Source organism: Archocentrus centrarchus, chromosome 21 (assembly GCF_007364275.1).
Source record: "Archocentrus centrarchus isolate MPI-CPG fArcCen1 chromosome 21, fArcCen1, whole genome shotgun sequence".
In the NCBI taxonomy this organism is placed as follows: Eukaryota; Metazoa; Chordata; class Actinopteri; order Cichliformes; family Cichlidae; genus Archocentrus; species Archocentrus centrarchus.
In genome coordinates this window covers 20,434-43,635 of record NC_044366.1, presented here as the reverse complement: position 1 = coordinate 43,635, position 23,202 = coordinate 20,434, and the positions used below count along the sequence as shown (strand labels likewise).

Sequence of the window (23,202 nt, the reverse complement as noted above, 5' to 3'; positions counted from 1 at the left end):
CAGTATGTGTCGAATAGTTCAACACATGTTTGTGTTTTTCAGATATACCTTACTCCCTCCTGCCATCAGATGGCATAATTCCTCTCAGTGAAAACAACTGGTATTTTTTTTCTGTTTTTTTTTTATTTATAACTTTTTACCCTAACTCAAATTTTCTAGTATCATTATTACTGTATTGTAACGGGATTTAATCACTTTCATAAATGATGCAGCACAAACAATATTTTCCTTTGGGGAATAATTAAACATAGAGAAATACAAGAAGTAAGCATATTTGCTACTCATTTTAATGAGTAATATATTAAACACATTCCATTAATTTAATGTATTAGGATTTTTTACATAATTTTAATACATGCTTACTTTCTGTTTGTCAATAAAATATCCAGAGGATTCTTGAATATTCACAATAATATAATATATTCACAGTAAATATAATAATAGTAAAGTATCAGAATGGTTAGGAGCGAAGAAAGGGTTAGCTGATTACACCAGACTGCCAAGCAAGGAGCAACATCAAGGCAGCATAAATGGGCGGGATTAAACCAACAGATCTCTTCTCATTGGAGGAAGTCTTTCCCGCCTTGCGGACTAAGTTAACAAAGGAGGCAAAGATGGAGGCTGCATCGTCTGTAACAGCCACTTCCGTAAGTACTTTTAATTTGTTTAATGCAATGGTAACATGTTGGTCTTATTTGAACTTGCCGAATAAATAGTTGAAAAAATGTTATAGTATTTTTTCGTGCTACCATGGGTAGTACTCTGAAAAGTTATGCTGGGCTTCGTGTCAAAGTTAGCTAGCTCAACGAAGCTAGCGAAAATTTAAGTGGAATGGTCAAGCAGTAGGACTCCTTTCATGTGCATCCACTACAGTAGTATCCAGTTTTCCTGTCATTTCTGCTGTGTTGTGGTCAAACCCCGGTAATATTTCCTCGTGATTATCTGACCTCATTGAAAAAATAATATGAGCTGTTAGGGAGCACACTTATGCTAAACTACGTTAAAACTCATCAGGCACCCCCCCCCCCAAAAAAATGTAGAAGTAATTGCAAAATGTCAGCCTTGTGCTAAGTTGCTGTGATACCGTGGAGCAACCGCAAGGTATAGTAACTTTGGTTTGTTGCTCATTTTGTAGAGTACAGTATACTAATGGTTATAGAAGGCTAAGAAATTGGATTACTTTTATTTTACTCCATCCTGGAGGTGGTTGTGTTTTTAAATGGTAAAATTTCATGTACAAAAGTAGGTCTGTTTTAAAAATTTTAGTTGAAGATATCAATATTGTTTTGTATGAGCCTTCCTAAACACTGGAATATGAGTAAATGTGCAACATATAGCAGAATGTAAGTTTTCTCAAATATGCCATGCTCCTAAATATTCCTAAGTATACCATCCCTCCTAATGCTGTGAGTAACATTTGCAAGTGTGTTGTGGACTTAATATCTCATTGGCATGCAGTATTCAGCAGGTACAAAGGCACACACTTAACACAAATAAATAAGCTTTTTAGGCTACAAACAATAGCACATTCTTTTCAACACCCAAGATAACAGGCTATGAGATTTACTAGTTTCTTAGACTTACATCTTAAAAAAAACAAAAGTATTTATATTTATTTATTAGTGACAACACACATTATTAACATGCATGGAATTATTTGCTGATGAATAACAATCGAGCTAGAGATCAGGAAAAAACTTTTCTGTGTAACATTATTTTTAAGATGGCTGCAATCCAACAAATTTATTTTTTCTGGTGTGCAATTTATGACCATAATGGTGTTGAAATAAAAGCCAACAAACTTATGTATTTTTTTGCAAGTCTATAATCTAGATTAAAATGTTCTAATTTTATTATTTTGTGTATTCCCTTTTTCAGTTTCATTTGACAATCTGGAATCTGTCAAAGTCCTTGTCACAACTTTTCAAAATGAAAAAGAGACTTCTAAAAAAATTCTTCATGTTTCAAGTACCAAGAATCTTATTGAACAAACTCTTGCCCAGCAATCTGGCTGTGTTTTGGACAGGATATTAAAGTATAACTCTGACTTCTTGGAATACACTGATGTCGACACAAATGTGGAAATTAAGGACTTTGACAGATTCCACATGTTCCTGTCAACTAGAGGGCCCCTGGTGGAAGCTTCTCTTGAGGAGATTAATCAAAACCAGGTACTGTTTGAGTTGGAAAAATATATTTATTTTTTATATTGTTCTCATGTTAATTTAAAATCAGCATTTAATGTTTCAGCTTGTTTACAGAGTGAATTTATTCGTAATTTTACTGGTTGAAAAGTTTACTAATTAAATCACCAACTTTATTCAGTTTTTCTTATAGTTCTTAGATTCAAGATTATTGTGATGACATTAAACATACTGCAGCAATAACTGTTATTTATCCTCCACAGCCCCATACTAATAGGGGAGAGGACAGTCAGCCCTTACAGTCATTACTCATAGAAAGCTCCACAGATTCTTCAGGAGTACGAAACCACAGGTTTCCTGTCAGTGCAGTTAAGAAAGCTTCTTGTGAAGACGTGCGTAGGAGATCTAGTTGAGAAGTGTGGTTTGTAAGTATTGTTCTTTGTTGTCACTTTGGAATTGTTTTTTTTTCTCTTTGTGAACTGATGCGGAAAAATATGATCATTTGTCGTATGAGTAAATTGAGTAAATGATTGAGAATAAGTGGTCTTTTTTCCTCCAGTTATCCCTTAATGAAGACAAGCTGGCCTTAGCAAGGAGCATCATTGCCACCTTCCCATCTCTGAGTGTCCAGGTGGCTGGACAAGGGGAGGGATTTGTAGTGAACAAGTGAAACAACATATCATTTTTCTTTTGGGGCCCAAAAATAACAGATTTAGTTGTCTTTCCTTGTATATTTCATTTAAAATTTTTTTCTTCACTAGGAGCATTTCTATGATCCAGCATCTCACAGTGGGTTCCTAGAGACTAAACTGCGCAACCTTCGACGGAATCTGCAACAAGAAGAAAGGCGCTACAGGAAACGAAAAGTGACCAGCGTCCGAGGGGAAGCACAGACATTCAATGCTACTGAGACTGAAAATGACACACCACAAATGAGTGGGTCCCTTGATCAAAAGGTTGCGGCCCTCTTCAGAAAACCTGTCAGCAATTAAGTCAGGCATGGAGAAAACATTCACCCAGTGCAGAGCCTGGATTATGAGAGAATCACCCACGCTTGCAGAAATATTAAGTGAATATCCACGGTTTCTGGACATGCCGAGTCTGGTAGGTTTGCTTGTTTTCGTCCTTTCAGTTTATTACTGAACCAACAATGTTCTACTTTAGTTTCCAAAACCTTATTTTGTTTTTCCTTGTTCAGCTGGACTCAGACTTTGGAAGGCTCACTGGTGAAAAGGCAGACCTATTCCTTCGTAGATGGGAGGCCTACATCAGGCCAAAACTCAAAGCTGTAGCTGCTATGGAACCAAGGCTGCGCACATCTTTTGAAAGGGATTGAGACATGACCGAAGGTATTTATGTGAGACCAGGAATTTAGGAAGTTTTTAAAATAATACCTTTAAAATATAAAATTGTTAAATTCAGGTCATAATATTTTAAAAGGAGAAAAGTTTACAAAACTAATTTTGTTGGAAAAAAAAAAAGTTACCTGTATTTCTTAAAAGGGATTTCTTTTGAAATGCCAAGTCTTTTTATGTATAATGCCAGCCACTGACAGTAGGGTACATTGCTTATTATATAAAATTCCACCATTTTATGTGTATTTACAGTGGCCCACAGCATAAAGTACACATTTGAGTGTGTTTTTTTTTCCTGTTTTAGATGAGGCTTGTTACACAACGCTTGTGTTGTTAACACACCTACTGCCCCCCGTTGGTGCCAGTCGTTGTAGCGCCAAGACCACAATAACGTACCTTCTGGATTTTGTGCCGGTATGTTTTACCTTGGTAGAAGTTCTGCCAAATATAAAATTTGTCAGAGACGCTGATCATTTCACTAACAAATTTGTTTTATTTGTGATCTTTTGTCTCTAAGCCTGGAACAAGAGTAGCATCGCTGTGCAGTGATTCCTCTGCTCCATCAACGAATCATCAGCCCCAGCTGATCTGCATCGGTGACCTGAGGTCATTGAAGCAGTATGTCATCATTGCCAAGAATGACAAAGTCACCATCCCTCTAGATGATGGTCTCACGTGTGCTGTGGACAAGCTTTTCAAACTCTACTGGGTCTGTAACTTGTCTTATCCACCACACTCTGCCCTGTCTTTACATTCTTTGAGTACATCTACGATCTACCATTCTCCACACAAAGAAAGGCAAAAGTGCTAGAACTGATTGCACAACTTAAAGCTTGCAAGTAAAATGTACAGTTGTCCAAAATGCAGTGGGACTGGTTTCAAAGAGGTGAAAAACCTCATATGGCAAAGCACAATCCATTCAAAAGACTTGCACATGTTATGTGTAACTTCAAAAATGTTTCAAAGACACTGGCTTTCAAACACCAGGTACAACAAATGTATCATTATAAGCATAGCTCTATCATCTCCAAGAAAATCAGTGTGACCAACGCCTATCTAGTGACTGTGGGGTCACTGAAAAAACCAGATGTCTTGTTGAGCCACTTGAGGTTAGCTCTAGAAACTGACATTTCTTTAACCACTGCAATCTATCTGTCTCCGAGTGTTGATATGTATAGCCAAGTCTACACAGCTGGTTCCGTACTGCCTTTGAGAACAGATCACAGAGAGGAGCCTTTATTTGGTGAAGTTGTTCATATTCTGGTGCATAATGACTCTATTCTCATGTTTGTTCAAATACTAAATGTACTGTACTTTGATGATCATTTTTATGCTTATGCAGTACAACAAACAAGTGAATATGAGTTGATCACACTTGCAGATGTTTTCTGATTTGCATCCCTTAGATGTTAGGAGTTTTGGCACCAGAGAGTTGTATGTGTCCCCAAGATACAAAATCTTGTACCTTGGTTGATGACTGTACTGGATTGTAAATACATGTTGCCATTTGAGTGCAATTGGAAAACTGTTTATTGTTGGAAGGGGCAGATATTCTTTTTATTTCCTTTATGAATTTTATGCCATGTTTTATACATGTTCTCTGAATATTACAAAAGTTACAAAATGTAACATGAGCTGTCCCAACTTTGTTGTTGTAGTGTACTTAATTGTAATAAAAGTATTTCTAATATCCTCAATGGAAATGTCAATTTTTATTTGACCTATGAAAACACATTTATACATATATGGTGTCAAAATAACACATTTTGACACACATTTGTGTTGATTTGAGTGACACAATAGTTGTGTTAAATGACAGACACATTAGTTGTGTCACAAATGACACAACATGTGTTGTCCCTGAGCTGATTCGGTACATGTGTTAAATTCAACACATCATGTGTTGTTTTTGACACATCTGTTTTAAGAGTGTAAGTACTGTTACAAAATCGGGTTGTTTTAGTGCTAATACTTCTCAGTCTTTTCTGTGAGGGGAGAAAATTAAACAGACATTAGTGTCACGACCCACCTCCTGGCCGGCCTATTCCTCCTTCTCTCCTCTCTTTGTGTATGTGTGTGTGTGTTTTTGTGTGTGGGTGTGTTTAGGCTTCGTGGCCGTGCCTCCATAGGTGCTTCATGGTGTAGATTCCGCCCACACAGCTGCACACCTGCTGCGCATCATCCTCGTCACTCACCTGTAGGCTGTTGGGCTGATTGAAATGCTGGCTTTAAAAAAACAGAAGCTTCCTTCAAAGCTGACGCTAGATTGTCTCTTTGCTAGCGGTATTCATAGCTTGGCTCCTCAAATTAAACCATCACAAAGACTCAGCCTGTTTGTTGTTTCCACCTCGACTGATCTGTTTCTCCTTGTCACCAGCAGAAGCCCCAGAGCCACGGAATCAGATACGCAGACACAGAGTAGTGGCATTTTTTTTTTTCTTTCAATAAATAACTAAACCTTACCACCGTGCTCCGCGCTTGTGTCCTGGTTTTCGGAGGGGCTAACAGAACAATCTGGCCAGCAATGGATGCAGCGGACAAGGACCTGGTAAGAAAGCCCTTACGAGTCAGGATGCCCTCCTGGGAGAACATGACAAGGCTCTTTGGCATTTATATGATCGTCAGGAGAAGATTCTCCAGCAGACCAAGGGTCTGCTTGTGCGTCTGTGTTCCCAGAACAAGCCAGACGACGAAGCCGGACCTCCACCACCAGCCCAGGAGTCATCCCCCCCGGCCAGATGTCAGGATTTATTCCAACTCCGGAAGTCTTCTTAGGTGAGTGGGAGAAATGCCGGGATTTTCTCACACAGTGTGGATTAGTGTTTAGACAACTCAGCCACTCCTATCCCTCAGATGGAGGTAAAAATCACCTATCTGGTCAGTCTTCTCAGAGGCTGAGCCCTTAGATGGGCTCAGGTGGTGCTAGCAGCAGATATGAACATTACCTTTGAAAACTTTTTGGATAAATTCAAGCAGGTTTTTGATGAACTCTGGGGCTGATTTTGCTGCACAAAGGATGTTTAACCTTAGGCAAGGGAATAGAAGCGTGGCTGATTATGCGGTGGACTTCTGTATAGTAGCAGAGGAGAGAGGATGGAAGGAGAAAGCTCTCCGTGGAGCCTTTTTGCATGGCCTGAGTGAAAACATGCAAGATGAATTAGCTGCGAAGGAGCTTCCTGTGTCCCTAAACTCACTTGTCACCATGTGTATTAAAGTGGATGACCACATCCGGGAATGCCCCGCTTAAGAAGCTACAACTCCCGTCGACCTGGGATTACTGAGGCACCGGGCCTGGAAATGACTCACCAGCAGGGCCAGCAGTGCGCAAACTTCCAGAGAAGAAATGAGCCTGAACCCATGCAGCTGGGTGGCTCTCGCTCCTCTTCTCCTCAGGGGCAGAGGCAAGTTGCTTCAGGGGAGCGCCTGTTTTGTGGGGAAAAAGGGGCATTTTATGAAGAAATGTCCAGACTGGTTAAAAGAGAGCGCCCGTCCGTGAAGCTGGGGACACAGGCAGACAACAATGGTGAGCAATCTTCCCCTTATAAACTGTTTCTCTCTGGTTGCTTATCTAACCATCCTCATTCAGTTACCATCCCAGCATTAAACGACTCCGGGGCAAGAACTTTTTGGATCGGGGACTGGCAGTGCAACTACAACTAAAACTGGAGACTCTCCCAGTAGCCCTCCAGATCAAGGCCCTAAATGGTACACATCTGGAGCATGTGACTCACCGTTTAGCCACCACCCATCTTCTCATCTCCGGCAATCACAGTGAGTACCTGAGCTTTTTTATCTATAATGCTCGTGATATGCTGTTGGTGTTAAACTACCCCTGGTTAAAGACTCATAACCCCTCCATTGATTGGGATCGCCAGATGGTTTCTGGTTGGAGTCCCCACTGCCATGAAGTATGTCTACGCTCTGCTTCCCCACCTGGTTGTACTTCCTCACAGGCAGAAGTGGACCCACTGCATCTTTCCTCAGTTCCCTCTGAGTATGATGACTTGGCAGAGGCTTGTTGCAAGGACCTCGCTCTCTCCCTGCCTCCACATCGACCTTATGACTGCGCCGTGGACCTTCTTCCTGGGGCCACCCTTCCGACCAGCCGACTGTACAGCATCTCCAAGCCCAAGGAGAGGCCATGGAGGGGTCATCCGGGACTCATTGGCAGCAGGGATTATCCGCCCCTCTTCCTCTCCATTGGCCGCAGAGTTCTTCTTTGTGGAGAAGAAGGATGGGATGCTCCGCCCTTGCATTGACTACAGAGGACTGAATGAAATCAACGGTCAAAAACAAATATCCACTGCCTTTTTGTCGTCTGCATTCAAACTGTTACAGGTGCCGCCGGCTTCACCAAGCTGGACCTGCGGAATGCTTACCATCTTGTCCGCCATAAAGGAAGGTGACGAATGGAAGACTGCTTTCAACACTCACCTAGGGCACTTTGAGTATTTGGTGATACCTTTTGGCTTAACCAACGCCCCAGCGATCTTCCAGGCCTTGGTGAATGATGTGCTCCGGGATTCTCTCAACCATTTCGTCTTCACTTGGTTTACATCGCAATGGGGATCAGCTAGTGAATTAAAAACACTAAAAAGAAAATGAGGCCTGTGACTGTTAATTGAAACAATGTTAGAGAAGTAAGCAGACTTTGCATATTTTACTGCTTTCTGATATTTCAACAAACAATTACGCAGGATCTCTAAGGAGACATGGAGCTTATCCTTTTTCCACCTTCTCTCAGCACGTCTGCACTCACGTCGGAGAGCGCGGGTTGTCTCATCCAGCCAGGGCTGGGAGGAAGGTTTTGGTGTGTTTGGTTGTAAAAGCAGCAACACAGTCCAGTACAGCAGTGCAAATAGATATAAAAGAGTTGGTGAAGTCCTCAGTACTCAAGCTCAAGCAAAAGTCCAAATTGCTTAAGTCAGAGTTTTTTAAAAGCAGTTGTAAAATCTTCAGCACATGAAGAGTTAACCAAGCACACACGATGTGCAGATGATACTCGATTTATCCCAGAGCTGGGGAACACTGCTGTAAATAAAACAGGAAAATTGTCCGATATACCGCAGTCACGTATCTCTGTGATGCAGACTCTAAGTCCATAAGACAACACAAGATCCAGTGTGTGACCTTTTTCAGGAGTCAATAAGCGAGACTAATTCTTTAACCAGCAGACCACTCTCACAACACACATGAATATTAAAATCACCAACAATTAAAAGACGGTCATATTTTAGTATGAGACCCATCAGCAAAGTCACCGATGAAGTCCTTCGTCCACGTTGGTGGTCGGTAAATCACCGCACAGAGCACAGAGGGGGAAGAGTTTATCTCCAACAACTGCAATTCAAAGCTGGCGTACAGGTCTGCCGAGACCTGACAACAGCGAAAACTGCATTTAAATATTGACGCAAGTCCTCCACCTTTTCCAGAGATCCGCGGGGAGCTGAAGAAAGAACAGCCGGAAGGTAAAAGTTCGGAAAAAGGTGCAGACTCACCAGCATGAAGATACGTCTCAGTCACAAACATAAATCCAACTCCTGGGCGATGAAAAAGTAATTGAGAAGGAAAGTTTTGTTGCCTAATAATCTAGTGTTCAGCAGGGCCATTCATGGTACTGAACACCATGAAAACCAAAGAGATCATCATCGACTTCAGGAAGCACAGGACTGACCCAGCTCCCCTCTACATCAACGGCGAGCGTGTGGAGAGGGTCCACACCTTCAGGTTTCTTGGTGTCCTCATCTCTGCTGATCTCTCTTGGTCAGATAACATCACAGCTGTTATCAAGAAGGCTCAGCAGCGACTTCACTTCCTGAGGGTCCTCAGGAAGAACAACTTGGACTCAAACCTGCTGCTGACCTTCTACCACTCATCCATTGAGAGCCCGCTGACGTACTGTATCACAGTATGGTACGGCAGCTGCACTGAGGCAGACAGGGTCAGGCTTCAGAGGGTAGTCAAGACAGCACAAAGAATCGTTGGCTGCCCTCTCCCCTCCCTGATGGACATCTACACCTCCCGCTGCATCAGCAGAGCCAGGAACATCATCAAGGACAGCTCACACCCTGGCTTTGACCTGTTTGACCTGCTGCCCTCTGGCAGGCGCTACAGGTGCATCAAAGCCAGAACAAACAGACTCAAGAACAGTTTCTTCGCCAGAGCAATCACCACCCTGAACTCACACACTCACCCACTGTAACTGTGCAACACCCACATCTCTGTGCAATATTAGATTATTCATACTGAACAATATCTAACATTCCTATATTATGTAATATCCAGTATTCATTCACTAGTGCAATATTCATTCACCAAGTGCAATATTCATCATCTTCATTATTATATGTATACACATATTTAATTTTCTTACAATGTACAGATGCACCAATGTATATATTTTTATACATTCTATTTTTTGTATATTTTACTGTTTATTTCTGTATATCTCTTGATTATATTGATTATACTAGATTATAATATTTTTATAATATGTTTATTTTCATTTTAGAGAGTTGGATTTTCTGTTACATGGCACTGAACAGGAGTGGCCCTCCAATCTCATTGTACATCCTGTATAATGACAATAAAGGCATTCTATTCTATTCTGTTCTATTCAGATGTCCAGATCCTTGTTAGCTGAGGCCAGGACCCGCTCCAACAGTCGAAGGTTGGCATGGTTTATGCCGCCTCCATGATCCCGCATCCGCCGCCAAGACGAAGGACGCTGAGTCTCCAGGATGACAGGTGGGACAATCGGCCTGATCCAGCAACGCCTGAAATCCACAGGCAGCCCAACACCTTGAGGCGGCAAAGACCACCATCCAGAGGGTAATGAACAGACATATTCTAGGAGTCTCAGGTAAGTTTTGGCCCACACTGCAACACCTCCCCGCTTTCTGCGTCTCCTCTGGTGTTCGTTGGGGAGCGGAGCACTGGGCAGCCGGTGCAAATTCTCAGGTACATCCGAAAAGTGTGGAGAAAAATTTAGTTTTTCTTTACATTATATGCTGGTACAAAAACAAATTGGAGGTTTAGGAGTGTCTGTCGATCCTAGGTGATCAAAGCGGAGACATCTGGGCAGATGACTACCAGAAACCGAGCGACTGCAAACAATACACAGAACAGCTGACGGCAGGCCGTACACAGTGGCACCATCTTGGACTGACTGACTTTTGGTCCAAGCCCCAGAGCCATGGAATCAGATACAGAGAGAGGAGAGTGTGAAGATTCAGCCTCAGTCTCCTTTGCTGTGACAACAGACTACTTGGCATTTTTTTTTTTTCTTTCAATAAATACAACTAAACCTTACCACCGTGCTCCGTGCTTGTGTCCAGGTTTTTGGAGGGGCGTAACAATTAGCTGGGTGGGATGGATCCTTACCAATTGACAGGCTCTTTTTACATAATGTGTTCTTATAAATATCAGCAATGGCTGGGATTTCACACCCAGTAATTCTGGATGCATCCTTCACCACCATATTCAGTTGCCTCTCATCCTCAGCAGTCACACTACCAAACCATACAGTTATAGCAAAAGCAAGAATGCTCTCCACAGCTCCTTGCTAAAACTGCAACAAACCTCTCCTGGACACACCACACTTCTTTAACTGTTTCAAAAAGAACAGTCTTTGATGCAATTTCTTTAAAACAGAGTCTGTGTTGTCCTTCCATTTCAGGGTGGATGCGGTGTTCACACCTAAGAATTTATGGCTGTCCACTCTCTGCACCTCTGTGTTGTTGACCAAAAGAAGGTGATCCTTGTGTTTGCGGTAGGAGTCCACAATAACTTCCTTGGTCTTTAAAATGTTCAGTTCCAGATTGTTTGTGCTGCAGCAGTCCATTTCTGTCCTGTACAGAGATTCATCATCTCTTGTGATTAAACCCACTACTGTAGTGTCATCTGCAAATTTAAAGAGTTTGACTGACTGACAGTGAGAGGTAAAGTCATTTGTATATAATGAAAACAGGTGTGGTGACAAAACACACCCCTGTGGTGACCCTGTGCTGATGGTGAGGGGTTTAGATGTTAAAGTATTACATTTGACCACCGGAACCCTGTCTGTTAAAAAGTCCAATACCCACTGACACAATGATTTCGCAACTCCCATACAAAGAAGCTTATATAGTTCAGATGGCACAATGGTATTAAAAGCTGAACTGAAATCAACAAAAAGAACACTAGCGTAATTACCAGGACCCTCTAGATGTTTTAAAATAGAGCACAGGCATAGCAACACAATATCCTCAACAGATCTATTTGCTCTATATGCAAACTGGTATGGATTTAAGATGATACTGGAAAGATGTGTACACACTAAGCGTTCAAATTTTTCATAATAGCTGATGTCAATGCTACAGGTCTGTAGTCATTTAGACAGCTTGGGTTAAGTTTCTTAGGTACCAGTACAATAACAGCTGATTTAAAACATGCTGGAACTTTCTGTTGGGTTAAAGAACAGTTAAAAATGTCAGTTAAAATTGGGGCCAGTTCATATGCATAGTATTTAAGGCAGGGGTCGGCAACCTGCGACGCCGGAGCTGCATGCGGCTCATCCAGGCTTAATCTGCAGCTCTGTGCGGCTCGCGGAAGTAAATTATAAGTATCTAGTTGAAGTGCATTTTATTTTTGTCAGTTCGGTTTTTGTTGTAGTTTTAAATTGGAACATTATTGTGATCTTGAAATATTAAAATAAAATCATTTTATTTATATATTTATTTTTATTTATTTAAGTTTCTCAATATATGCTCACTCGCGGCTTCCGCTAGTTTTGCGGCTCTCACTGTTTTGTTTTCCGTGTAAACCGGGTTCAAATGGCTCTTTCCGGATTACAGGTTGCCGACCGCTGGTTTAAGGCAAACACATGACACCAGGTCAGTCCCAGCAGCCTTTCTGCTGTTTTGCAGAAAGGCTGCTGTTTCGCAGAAAGGTTCCTTACCTCATGCTCTCTTATTAAAAAAAGGGGAGAGCGTTAGGCTTGGAGTCATTACTAATGTGAGGCTGGGGTTTTTTCCTTATTTCAAATCTGCCATGAAAGTTATTCAGTTTGTCGGGCAGATTGGGATCAGAATCCAAGGAAGTGTTTTTTACCTTATAACTGATCATTGATTGGAAGCCCTGCCATAACTCTCTGCTGTTTCCAGAATTGAGTTTATTTTCTAGTGTAACCCGGTTAGAAAATGTGTTTGGTTTAGTTTAAAAGCGATTGTTCAAATCCAGTTAATATATAAATGTGTCAATTAAAAACTGTTATTTATGTAATGAAAGGTTTAAATACATTTAATACTGTGATTTGTTTGTTTGGTTATGTTTTAAAAATGTGAAGTGTGACAAAGAACTGTTTGAACCAGCATTTATGGGGTTAATGCATGAGGCACAGACGGTAGAGGGAGTGTCAAGAGTACGAGAGGGAGAGAGAAAGAGAGGAGCTAAGAACGAGTGTGTCGGAACAGGACGGAAGCGAGTTTTAAGGCTAAATACACGGAAGCGGGGATTCTTGTGTTTCTTACGGGACTGTCTGCTCGACAATCTGTTGCTAGAGCACAAGTTCTTCCTGTCGCAAGGACGAGAGGGATTGCCAATTCTTCTGTCACTGACTGTGACAGTAAAAGTGGTATAGTGTATAGTATATAGAGTATAGTGTATAGTGTGAATTACTTATTTATTTTTATTCTTCTTATTTATATGTGTGTGTATATATGGTTGCAGGTACAAAATACATTTCACTGTGCATTGTACTGTGTATAACTGTGCATGTGACGAATAAACACTATCTTATCTTATCTATCTTATCTCTGTGTATGACCGTGGCCCATATACTAATGTTAGCCCGAGCGTTAGCGCGTGTGCTACGGCTAAGCTAATGAGCTTGATAGCAGTGAGTCAGCACACCACCAGTGTACAGACTGTTTGCGTATAGTTGGACTAACCCAGTTGAACTGTGTGAGAGGGGAAAGACTGTTTTCAGCACGGGAACGGAGTAAATACCCTGCTTGAGGATTGACAGAGCCTCATCTGTACCTGTTCTGGAAGCGAGGTGAGCGAGGAGACAGTGGACTCTGCTGTGAGGTGAGGTGAGAAAGATCTGCTTCAGAGCAATTACCTGACTGTTGGATTACAGACCAGCATCCAAAATACTAAGGTACCACTCATTATTTTGGCTCATTAAAGAGTGAAACGGCCATTGTGTTTTGGGCCTCCACGTACGCTAGCCACGAACCAGGCCTGCATCGTTTTATTTGGTTTTAAGTAATTTTGAGTTTGCCGGCTTTAGGTGTGTGTATGTGGGCCCACATATTATATTGGTTGTGACTTTACACAAATGGGTTCGAGTCAGTTAAATGTTGAAGACCGTTTAATGTAATTGTATTTGCTTTTTCTATCTTTTGATCAAAACTAATAATTTAAAGTAAATCAGTTCATATTGTTTCTTAAAACTTGAGTGCTGTGAGTTTGTTTATAGCTTATAGATAAGTAGAAACCATTTCATCTGAAAAGTGTGTTTACAGGTTTTTTGATTAAAACTTTTGGAGAGACAGAAACCCTTAAAGGTGAGTTTTAAAAAGTGTGTTTCGAAATGTTTAATTGGTACCGTGTAACCTAGATCCAAGGCTTAAATTGACACTGACTTAATCAGGGTTAAAACATAGTGAATATAGCATAAGAACCCAAAAGCCCTACCCCTATTAATATTTCTATTTACGGGGAGCGCTACACTAGCTTCTGTTTAAGGAAGCCAAGAAAGACTGTAGTGTCTTTCTAAATCTATATTTAGCAGCCCTGTAAAAAATCTTTGTCCCCCGACTTAAAAGCTGCATCTTTCTCCTTCCATAAGGTTTTAACATGTCGGTTAAACCATGGTTTGTTGTTACTATAAACCATTACAGACTTAGTACACACACATCTTCAGCAAATTTAATGTATGATGTAACCACATCAGTAAAGGTGTTCAGATCTCCATATGGTTCCCCCAGAACAGATCAGTCAGTTGTAGCAAAGCAGTCACTCAACATATTCATAGCACAGTCCTCCTGCAGGGTTTGATAGCTTTCAGTCTCTGCTGATATTTGGGAATGAGAAAAACTGTGTTGTGGTCAGAATCTCCCAGGGGTGCTCTCAGAACAGTGTGAAAGGCCCCGGGAATAACACATTAGCACTGATCAAGTGTATTCTCATCTCTGGTAGCAGTCGTAATCTGTTCACGGTACCTAGGCAGAGCTTTCCTTAAGCTAGCCTGATTAAAATCCCCTAAAACCAGCACTACTGAGTTTGGGTGGGAATTTTCAATCTCTGTAATGTGAGCAGAGAATTTCTGAATTGCAACTGTAACACCAGCTTGAGGAGGAATATAGACAGCTATCAAAATAAAACAAGCAAATCCCTAGGAACATCAAAAGGCCTGCATCTGATGGTAAGAGTCTCAAGCTCTGGAAAGCATGACAAAGTGACAAAGTCTTACTGTCAGTACACCACCATTGATTCGTGTAAAAATAGATGCCACCTCCCCGCTTCTTCAGCGACTCCTCCGTGCGATCTGCCCGGTGTAAGATGAAGCCTTCTTGCTGTATCGCCGAGTCGTTTATCTTGGCCTCCAGCCAGAGGTCTCCGTAACACACAGGGCTGAACATTCTGCATACTCCCTCCTTGAAGCAATTAACATAGTCAATTCATCCACTTGTTTTGCCAGAGAGCGGGGGTTGGAGAGTATCATAGAGGGTAGCAGTGTCCGATGACCCTGCCGCCTCTGTCCAACCATGGAACCTGCTCTCCTCCCTCGTTTCCTGGGCCTCAGGTGCTGTATGCTACCTGACGCTGCAGTTCCTTGCTGCTCGTCTGCGACAAAGTCTTTAGAGGAGTATAACAGTCTTGGTTTGAAATCCAGCATTACCTCACGAATGTGCAGTAAGCACAGCTGATCATATTTTAGCGAACACTGCACGTTTTCCACGCTCAACAACAAAATCAGCAAGCAGACACACAGCATGAGCCGCACCAAGTCGCCATATTGCGGTGCCATCTTTGCACTAATGGCACATAGTTTAATACACACACACACACACACCACACAGTGGTCCTGAGTCCAGGACCAACCGGCCCCCTGCAGTATACCGCTTCCCCCTCATCTGAGCCCCCCCCCCCCCCCAGGATGCGAGGGCACCTCAGAATCCTGGTATGCCAGCCAGACATCCCCACGCGCACCAACCCAGCCCACACAGCAGTGCCTGAGGAGGCGCAGACCCCTCCAGCACAGGGAGGAGCCCTACTGGGAAACGGGCGACCCCGGGGACCAGGGCCCCAGACCCCACATCCCAACCCCCGCAGAGGAGGGCTGGCCATCTGGCCCAGGGCCAGCACCCACCACCATGGGTACCCCAGCCCCCACATCTCAAGACCATAAAAGTGTCCACTCAAGCCCCCACCACCCACAACCAGGGCCCGCACACACAAACCACAGAACGGCAGTCCCTGTCTCCAGTCCAAGAGTCAACAGATACCCATATCCCCCGGCCCACCCCCAGCCACCTGTGTGGCACACCGCAAGACGAGGCCACATTTGATCACCCCCACTAAGTGATGGAATTGATCAGTAGGGATCAGAGAGATTTAAATTTGTCCAATTGATTTTTAGAAGTGACAGAAATTCGTTTCCAGACTAATGTGGTCTAAAAGTAAATTCCTGAAATGAGTAATACATAAATCATTTTTTGATTTCCAATTCATGAGGATAGTTTTCTTAGTTCTTACTGCCTTATGCATCACTATGTGAGATATATTTGCTTCCATGTTAAATTAGCTTACATTACCTAAAACGCACAGTTTTGGTGATGCTGGGTTATCGCAATTAAACCATGTGGATAAGTCTTCACATGACGTCTGCCAGAACCTCTCAACAGGTGTACAAGACCACATAGCATGCATATAGTTCTCAGCATGACTGTCTGAACAGTGGGTGTATACATTTGTGTCTCTGAGGCCCATTTGGAACATTCTGTGACCTGTATAGTGTATTCTATGGAGAATTTTGTATTGTATGAGTTATAAATATGAACATTTAGTCAGTTTGAAAGTGTTTAAACATATGTGTCCAGAAGTTTTAATCTGTGTTAATGGAAAGAGCTTCCTCCCATTTTGCAGTTGGGAGGGAAATTGGATCATTAATTTTTAACAACATATATTTTTTGATAATAACTTAGGGGTATAAAGATTTAGAAATTCTGTTACCAATACAGGGATTTTTAATTACAGATTATTTAAATTAAACCTTGCCCGTATGATGGACCTCAGTTGCAGATATTCAAGAAATTTGCTGTTGCCAATTCCATATTTTGAAATAAGTTATTCAAATGAAACAAATGTTCCATCTTGAATTACATGTTCTAGGTTATTTATTCCTTTCTCTTGCCATGCTGAAAAATTTTGTACCTTATTTTTCTGACTATTTGGATTGTTCCAAATGGGTGTCAGTTTACATGGGATAAGTGAAGACTTGGCTATCTTTAAAAAAAATCCCACCAGGCTGTCAGAGGGGTATTTTATTTACATTTGCATGTTTTAGTTATACATTTTATTCCCCCACCAAAACCTTTCTTTTGCAATCTTTCACTTTTTAAACAAATGTTTAAAAATGGCATTTATGCTTGAAAATAAAGTAATAATAATAAATAAATAAATATATAATATTAGAATTAGGAAAACAAAGCAAGCCCATGACTGATGTGGCTGTACATCTCCATTATTAATGCATTTTAGTGTTTCTTTTTCTATCTTGTGTTTCTGGTCATATTGATATTTGTGTCTGTGAGCCTGGAGCGCCTGATCTGTAGATAGCCTTCGCACCTATTGTCAATCCACTAATCAAGCCCTCCTGTCATGGTCCCTGGGTCTAGGACCCAGGGTTTTGTAATACTTCTGTATTCTTCTTAGTTAGTTTTCAGAGTTCTGTTCTTGGTAATTTTGCATATAGGTTCTGTTTCCCCATGTTTTTGTATTCAGTCCAAGTCTTATCTCTGTGTTTAGTCTGTCATGTGTATTGTTTATCTTGTGTTCCAGTATCATGTCTGTATGTCTTAGTCCTGTTTCTGTCAGTCATGTTTCTTCACTTCCTGTTTTACTTTTATAGTCTCTTGTATCGTGGATTTGATATTCAGTTTTGCTTCCTCTATCTTGTTAGTGTGTGATTCTGTTCAGCTGTCCTCCCTGATGTGTCCTATTTCCCTTATTGCATTGATGTATATATATTGTCTCCATTTCTCTTTGCTCTCTGTTGCATTATTGTCATAGTTTCCCTCCTGCTGTGTGTGCCAACAGTTCTTGTTTCCCCATAAGTTTTGTATTTTGTTTTGCAGGCTCCTGTCCAGCTCTGTTTTGCCTTGCGTTTTCCAGCAATAGAGCTAAAATTCTGAGTTTAGTCCTGTTTTTGAGTCCTGCATTAGAGTCCTCTAACCCATTACATTACACCTCCAGTGCATCTACCCTGACTTTTCATCCACTCTTCACCTGTCCACTGACACCCTCTGTCTTGTTGTTCCTGTATGTATTTATTTGAATATATTTCACCTTTAGTGCAAATAATAGGTGAAGTTCCTCACAACCCTAAAATTGATTGAAATTCTTGTTATGAAGGAACTTAGTCATTGTAGGATGCAGAGCTTGTGATGATGGTTTCCAGTTTATGAAATGTCCTAATCACTGACCACTAGAGCATGGAAGGGTGTTTTGTTGAAGCAATGGTTCTCAAATTCAGGCCTTGTGGCCCAGTGTCCTGAAGGTTTTAGATATGTCTGTGGTTCAACACACCTGAGTCAAATATAGAAGTCATTAGCAGGACTCTGGAGAACTTGACTGCATACTGAGAAGGTAATTCAGTCATTTGATTCAGGTGTGTTGGATCAGGGACACATCAAAAACCTGCAGGACACTGATTCATGAGGCCTGGATTTGAGAACCACTGTGTTAAAGCCAAAAAAGAATATAATTCTCTGAGGCTTTAAAAACTGAGTCAGAGTTACCACAGCAGCAGACCAAGGATGACCTCTGACCTGCATGAATATTCTTTTTGGGTCTCTTTTCCCTCTGTGCCTGTTTGTTTAAACTGAATGGGTGAATATTCAGAAGTTACATCCAGAAAAAAAAATGAGGGCTGCTTGACTTTTTCCTGTTTGGGTTCCTGTTTGCAGCTTTGATTGCTTCACTTTAGTTACACAATATCTGCCAGCCAGTTGCAAGAAAGCCAGCACTAAAAAGACTGGGTGTAGCTGAATAGTACTTCCTATCTCCTTTCCTAAACACTTTTCCTTGACCTCAATGTAAAGCATAAGGTAAAGGAAAGGTGGGTAGGAGAACTGATCAGGACTTAGAAGAGGAGAATAGTGTGCTCAGAATCCAACTAGATTCCTTTAACAATACCATTGTGGATGTCTGCCATGCTGAAACTACAGTGTCCAGAAACTGGACTAAAATGCTCATCATATTCAATTTTATTTATACAGCACCAAATTACAACAGCTTCCTCAAGCCACTTTATATTACAAGGTAAAGATTTTCATGCTGGACTTACGCTCTAATAATAAATGATGCTTATTTAAAATTTTGCTCATCATATAGGTCAGCTGTTCCACACAGATGTAATGATGCAGCTCTTTTCTGGATAAATTCTTAGAGTTCCCCCTGATATCACAAACACGTGGATTTGCCTTCAGCCTTCTCTCATTGACCTGAACTGCCTTGCTGTTTTCATACAGAAATATTTGTACAACCTGAGCTTACACTGGATTATTTTGGTTAGTAGTCCTTCATCGCTCTCCCTTCACAATAAACTACTACCACTGCAGAGGAAATCACTTATAACAAAATGTGGACACATCCTTAGTTGTTAGTATTAAGTTGAAGGGAGGGAAGCTCAATATTGTTGTTTTGACACTTTGGCAAGTCTCCAAAGTGCATGTTTCAAAATGCAGCTCCAAAGTCTGGTTCAAAACATCCACATCACGTGACCGGCTAAGTAAGATTTTGGTGCGTTTCACCCCAGTTTCGAGAGGTTGCTTAGCTGCTTCTAGGCAGATGAGGTGCCAGGAATACCATTTTTATGAACCTGTCCTTTGGGTTTGGCCTTGCAATTGTTGAAAAAATTTTTTTGTTTTGTTTTCATTCTACTGCTTCCATTTATTACAAACAGACACGAGCATGTAAAATTCATTAGTGTTTTTGCTATGGATTGTGGAAACTAATATAGGCTATTTTTCACTTAAACACCAAGATCCAAAGTATTGGCTTAATAGAATGACTGATTGGTGAGAGAGACAAAGAGAGGGAGTGCTGGGTGAGCTCCATTGACTTATATCAGCAGAGAGAGAGGCACACTGAGTTGTAAATTCATTATAACCCTATCCCGCCTATGGTTTCAAGGTGAGAAATAAAACAGGCAGAAAGCTCCAACTCCATCTCTTCGTTCTCAATTTTTATTTTTTTTTCTACAGAAAATATTATTTGTTGCGTCAAGGGACTTCATGCACACGCCGGTCCCTTACCAGCACACTGTGCAACCAGCAGTATTCATATTGTAAAATAAACATTTATAAAAAGTAAGGAAAACACATCCCTTAATTGCGGGTGACCTATTATTTTTATTTATTTATTTATTTATTTTTAAACAGCTATCATGACAAATGAGTTGGGGTTTTGTTTCTCCTTTTTTCGCACTAGCGCTTCTTTGTGTAAATATCTCAAACACCAGGAAAAAGCAGGTTCACTGTAGCCCAAACCTCAGACTCAGACTAGGTCAAACATCTTGCCCATGTATAAGATGTGACATCCACAGCAGTGTAGGTTGCAAATAAAGTGAGGGGAAGTTTCTTCCTGCTTCAGATATTGCTCTGCACAGCATGACGTCTTTGCTCAGATTTAAAAAGGTAGTGGTCAATGTGAAAAACACTGTTGCAATTGGTTAGAATTAGCATATGAATTTTTAGAATTAGCATATGATTTTAGAATAGCATATGAATTTTCCTTCTTTTTTAAAGAAGGAAAACATTGTTTTTTAAAATAACACCAAACACTGTGCCAGCTTCTAGCTTTGTTTGATAGTGTATAGAACAAACTTGATACTGACTCCTAGAAAGTTTAAGTCAACCAAACACATTCAAATTTTGAGGCATTTTTTTCCCCCAAGGCTGGGGCAAGACTGGCAAAAAAAAAGGTGACTGAGACCAAAAACAGCTGTGGTTATCACAGTAAACATAGCAGTACAATTTTTTTATAAATTGATTGTTTTGTGTGTTGCACTGAATTACCAAGCATCTGAAACAGCCTTGTGCATATAAACAGAGAAAAAATAGCATTGCTGAAAACACTGTTCCTTACAGTCATAGCTGTGTGTTTTTTTTTTTTTTTTTTTTTTAAACAATTTCAATAGTTTTCTTATTTGTATGGGGTGTGTACAATGTGGGGGGGGGGGGGGGGGGGTGGGGGGGGGGGGGGGGATTTTGTTTTTTGTTTTTTTTTTTTTTTTCTTTTTTTTTTTCTATTCTTTTGTTTTTTTTTTTTTTGGTGTTTTTTTTTTTTTTATTCTTTTTCTTTTTTTTATTCTTTTTTCTTGTTGCTTTTTTTTTTTGTGGGGGGGGGGGGGGGGTCCTTTCTGTTAGCTGTTTAGTTCGCATGAGTGTATGGCCTGGATTCTAGAAGTAGTTGTTGGGCCTTGTTTTGTGGTTTAGTAGTGACTAGTAGCATGGAGCTGTTTGGTGTCAGTGCCACTTTTAATGTGGATTGGAACACATACTGTATCTATGGCTACATTCTTCAAATAGGACAATAGTTTGACACAAAGCAGATTTTATAACAGTATGAATTTGAGAATTAAAGGTGTATTAACTGTTAGTTATATCAGGAAATAGAAAACTTTGTCAGCCACTTTGTCAGCTTTGTTACTAGTTTTAATGAATTGTTGGATGTCCATTGCTATGAACTATGCAACAGCATTTCTCCTCCTTTTAAAGGTCCAGTGCCCTGTTCTAAGTTATATTAATGATTGCAGCTGTACAGCAACTGAAATCCTTGAAAGATTTGACATTTTGTGTGTGTTAAAGTGACCTTAAGTGGTAAACTGGGCACATCAGATTTTGGTGTAAAAATAAAATAAATAAATTATTCTATTGACTGAATGTTGACTCCATGTTGCTATATTTCAGTTGGGTGTGTAAACAACTATTTTCCATAGATTAAAAAGTAAAGTAATAACAACATTTGAAACCCTTGGTTAAAATCTTGCTTCAACAATTTCATGAAAAAAATCAGCTTTTTGTCTAATTAATAATTTTGCAAAAAAAAAAAAATCCATGTTTGTGTATGAAAGTATTAAAATTTGTATATCAAAAGATGATTGGCATCAAAATGTCAAAGTACCATACTGATAACCACCACCATGACATTCCTTCCTGCTTAAATGTGGGGTTAATCAATGATAGAAAAAAGGACAGAGCTGGAGAGTGTGGTATCACACCAAAAGCTGGTTCGTTGTGTGTGGTGTATGTGTGTGTATATATATATATATATTATATATATAAGATATATATTATATATATATATATATATATATATATATATATTATATTATACACATACAACATACACACACACACACAACACACACACACACACACACACACACACACACACACACCACACAATGTACCCTGAATGCCCTGTGTGTAAAATTATTTAAATATGGTGTTGAAGAATCTGATTAGTGTTTTGGAAAAAGTGTGTAAAAACATTAGAGATCATTGTATGTTTAAAAAGTTTGATCATTACAGTTCTTGTTTTTTAAGATGTCAGCAGTATATGAACTATCACTCATATCTGCAGTTCAGTGGACTTAAGCTTTTCATTAACTGGATATATAAACCACAACATAAAAGCAGCGTATTTAAAATATAATCAAGTCGTGTGAACTAACATGAGAAGTGAAGCCTTATTAACCGGAAACACAATGAAACCTCCACACAACGGAAGCTGGACCGTCAGTCATGCATAAAGTCTTATTATCACTTCTTCATAATCTGAAGAACAGACAGTAAACTTGTGTTTTCTTAGCTTGAGATAAAAACTGATGAACTACTCATGAGTTGAGTCTACACAAATACAGAAATGAAAACCATATGCCTATGTAGGAGTCTATTTAGCTGTTTTTATTTCACCCAACAGTGAGTGGAGGCCTACAGAAAGGAAACAAGTTTTACATTCAGTAATGGTGTGTGTGTGTGTGGTGTGTGTGTGTGTTGTGTGTGTGTGTGTATGTGTGAGACCTGCAGACATACATCAAACACAAACCAATTAAGACAACAGAATAGCCAATATTATTTAATATGAACTCACCTCGTTCCAGCCATCATCTCGTATGCCTCAGATCACAAAAGAAGCGACGCAGAGAGTTGAGGCCTAACTGTCAGAGGAAGTATAATGCATCACGTGGTTTCTTCAAACCAGACATCTCACAAACTACAACTGCTGCAACCCTCTCCATTTCCTGAAACCAAACCTCATTCTCATGAGACCAGACGAGGGCAGTTTGTCACTTCTGTCAGTGTTGATGTAGAAACATAACACGGAACACTGAGTGGTTGGTTTGGTCTAATGTACACAGTGAGTTATTTGACTTCCTGTTGCCATTCACTCACTGTTTTTTGAATAATCATTTTTTTCCATAGTGA

General features: G+C 40.5%; 1 protein-coding gene across 1 annotated transcript in view; it reads right to left on the bottom strand.

Moving 5' to 3' along the window:
- arhgap15 (Rho GTPase activating protein 15) overlaps window positions 1–22,983 on the bottom strand; it is a 65,555-nt gene extending 42,572 nt beyond the window's left edge. Inside the window, exon 1 of the mRNA XM_030757500.1 lies at window positions 22,868–22,983. Within this exon, the coding sequence (XP_030613360.1) occupies window positions 22,868–22,884 (17 nt within the window). The 5' untranslated portion in view covers window positions 22,885–22,983. The remainder of the gene's footprint in view (window positions 1–22,867) is intronic.
- Between the last annotated feature and the right edge of the window lie 219 nt (window positions 22,984–23,202).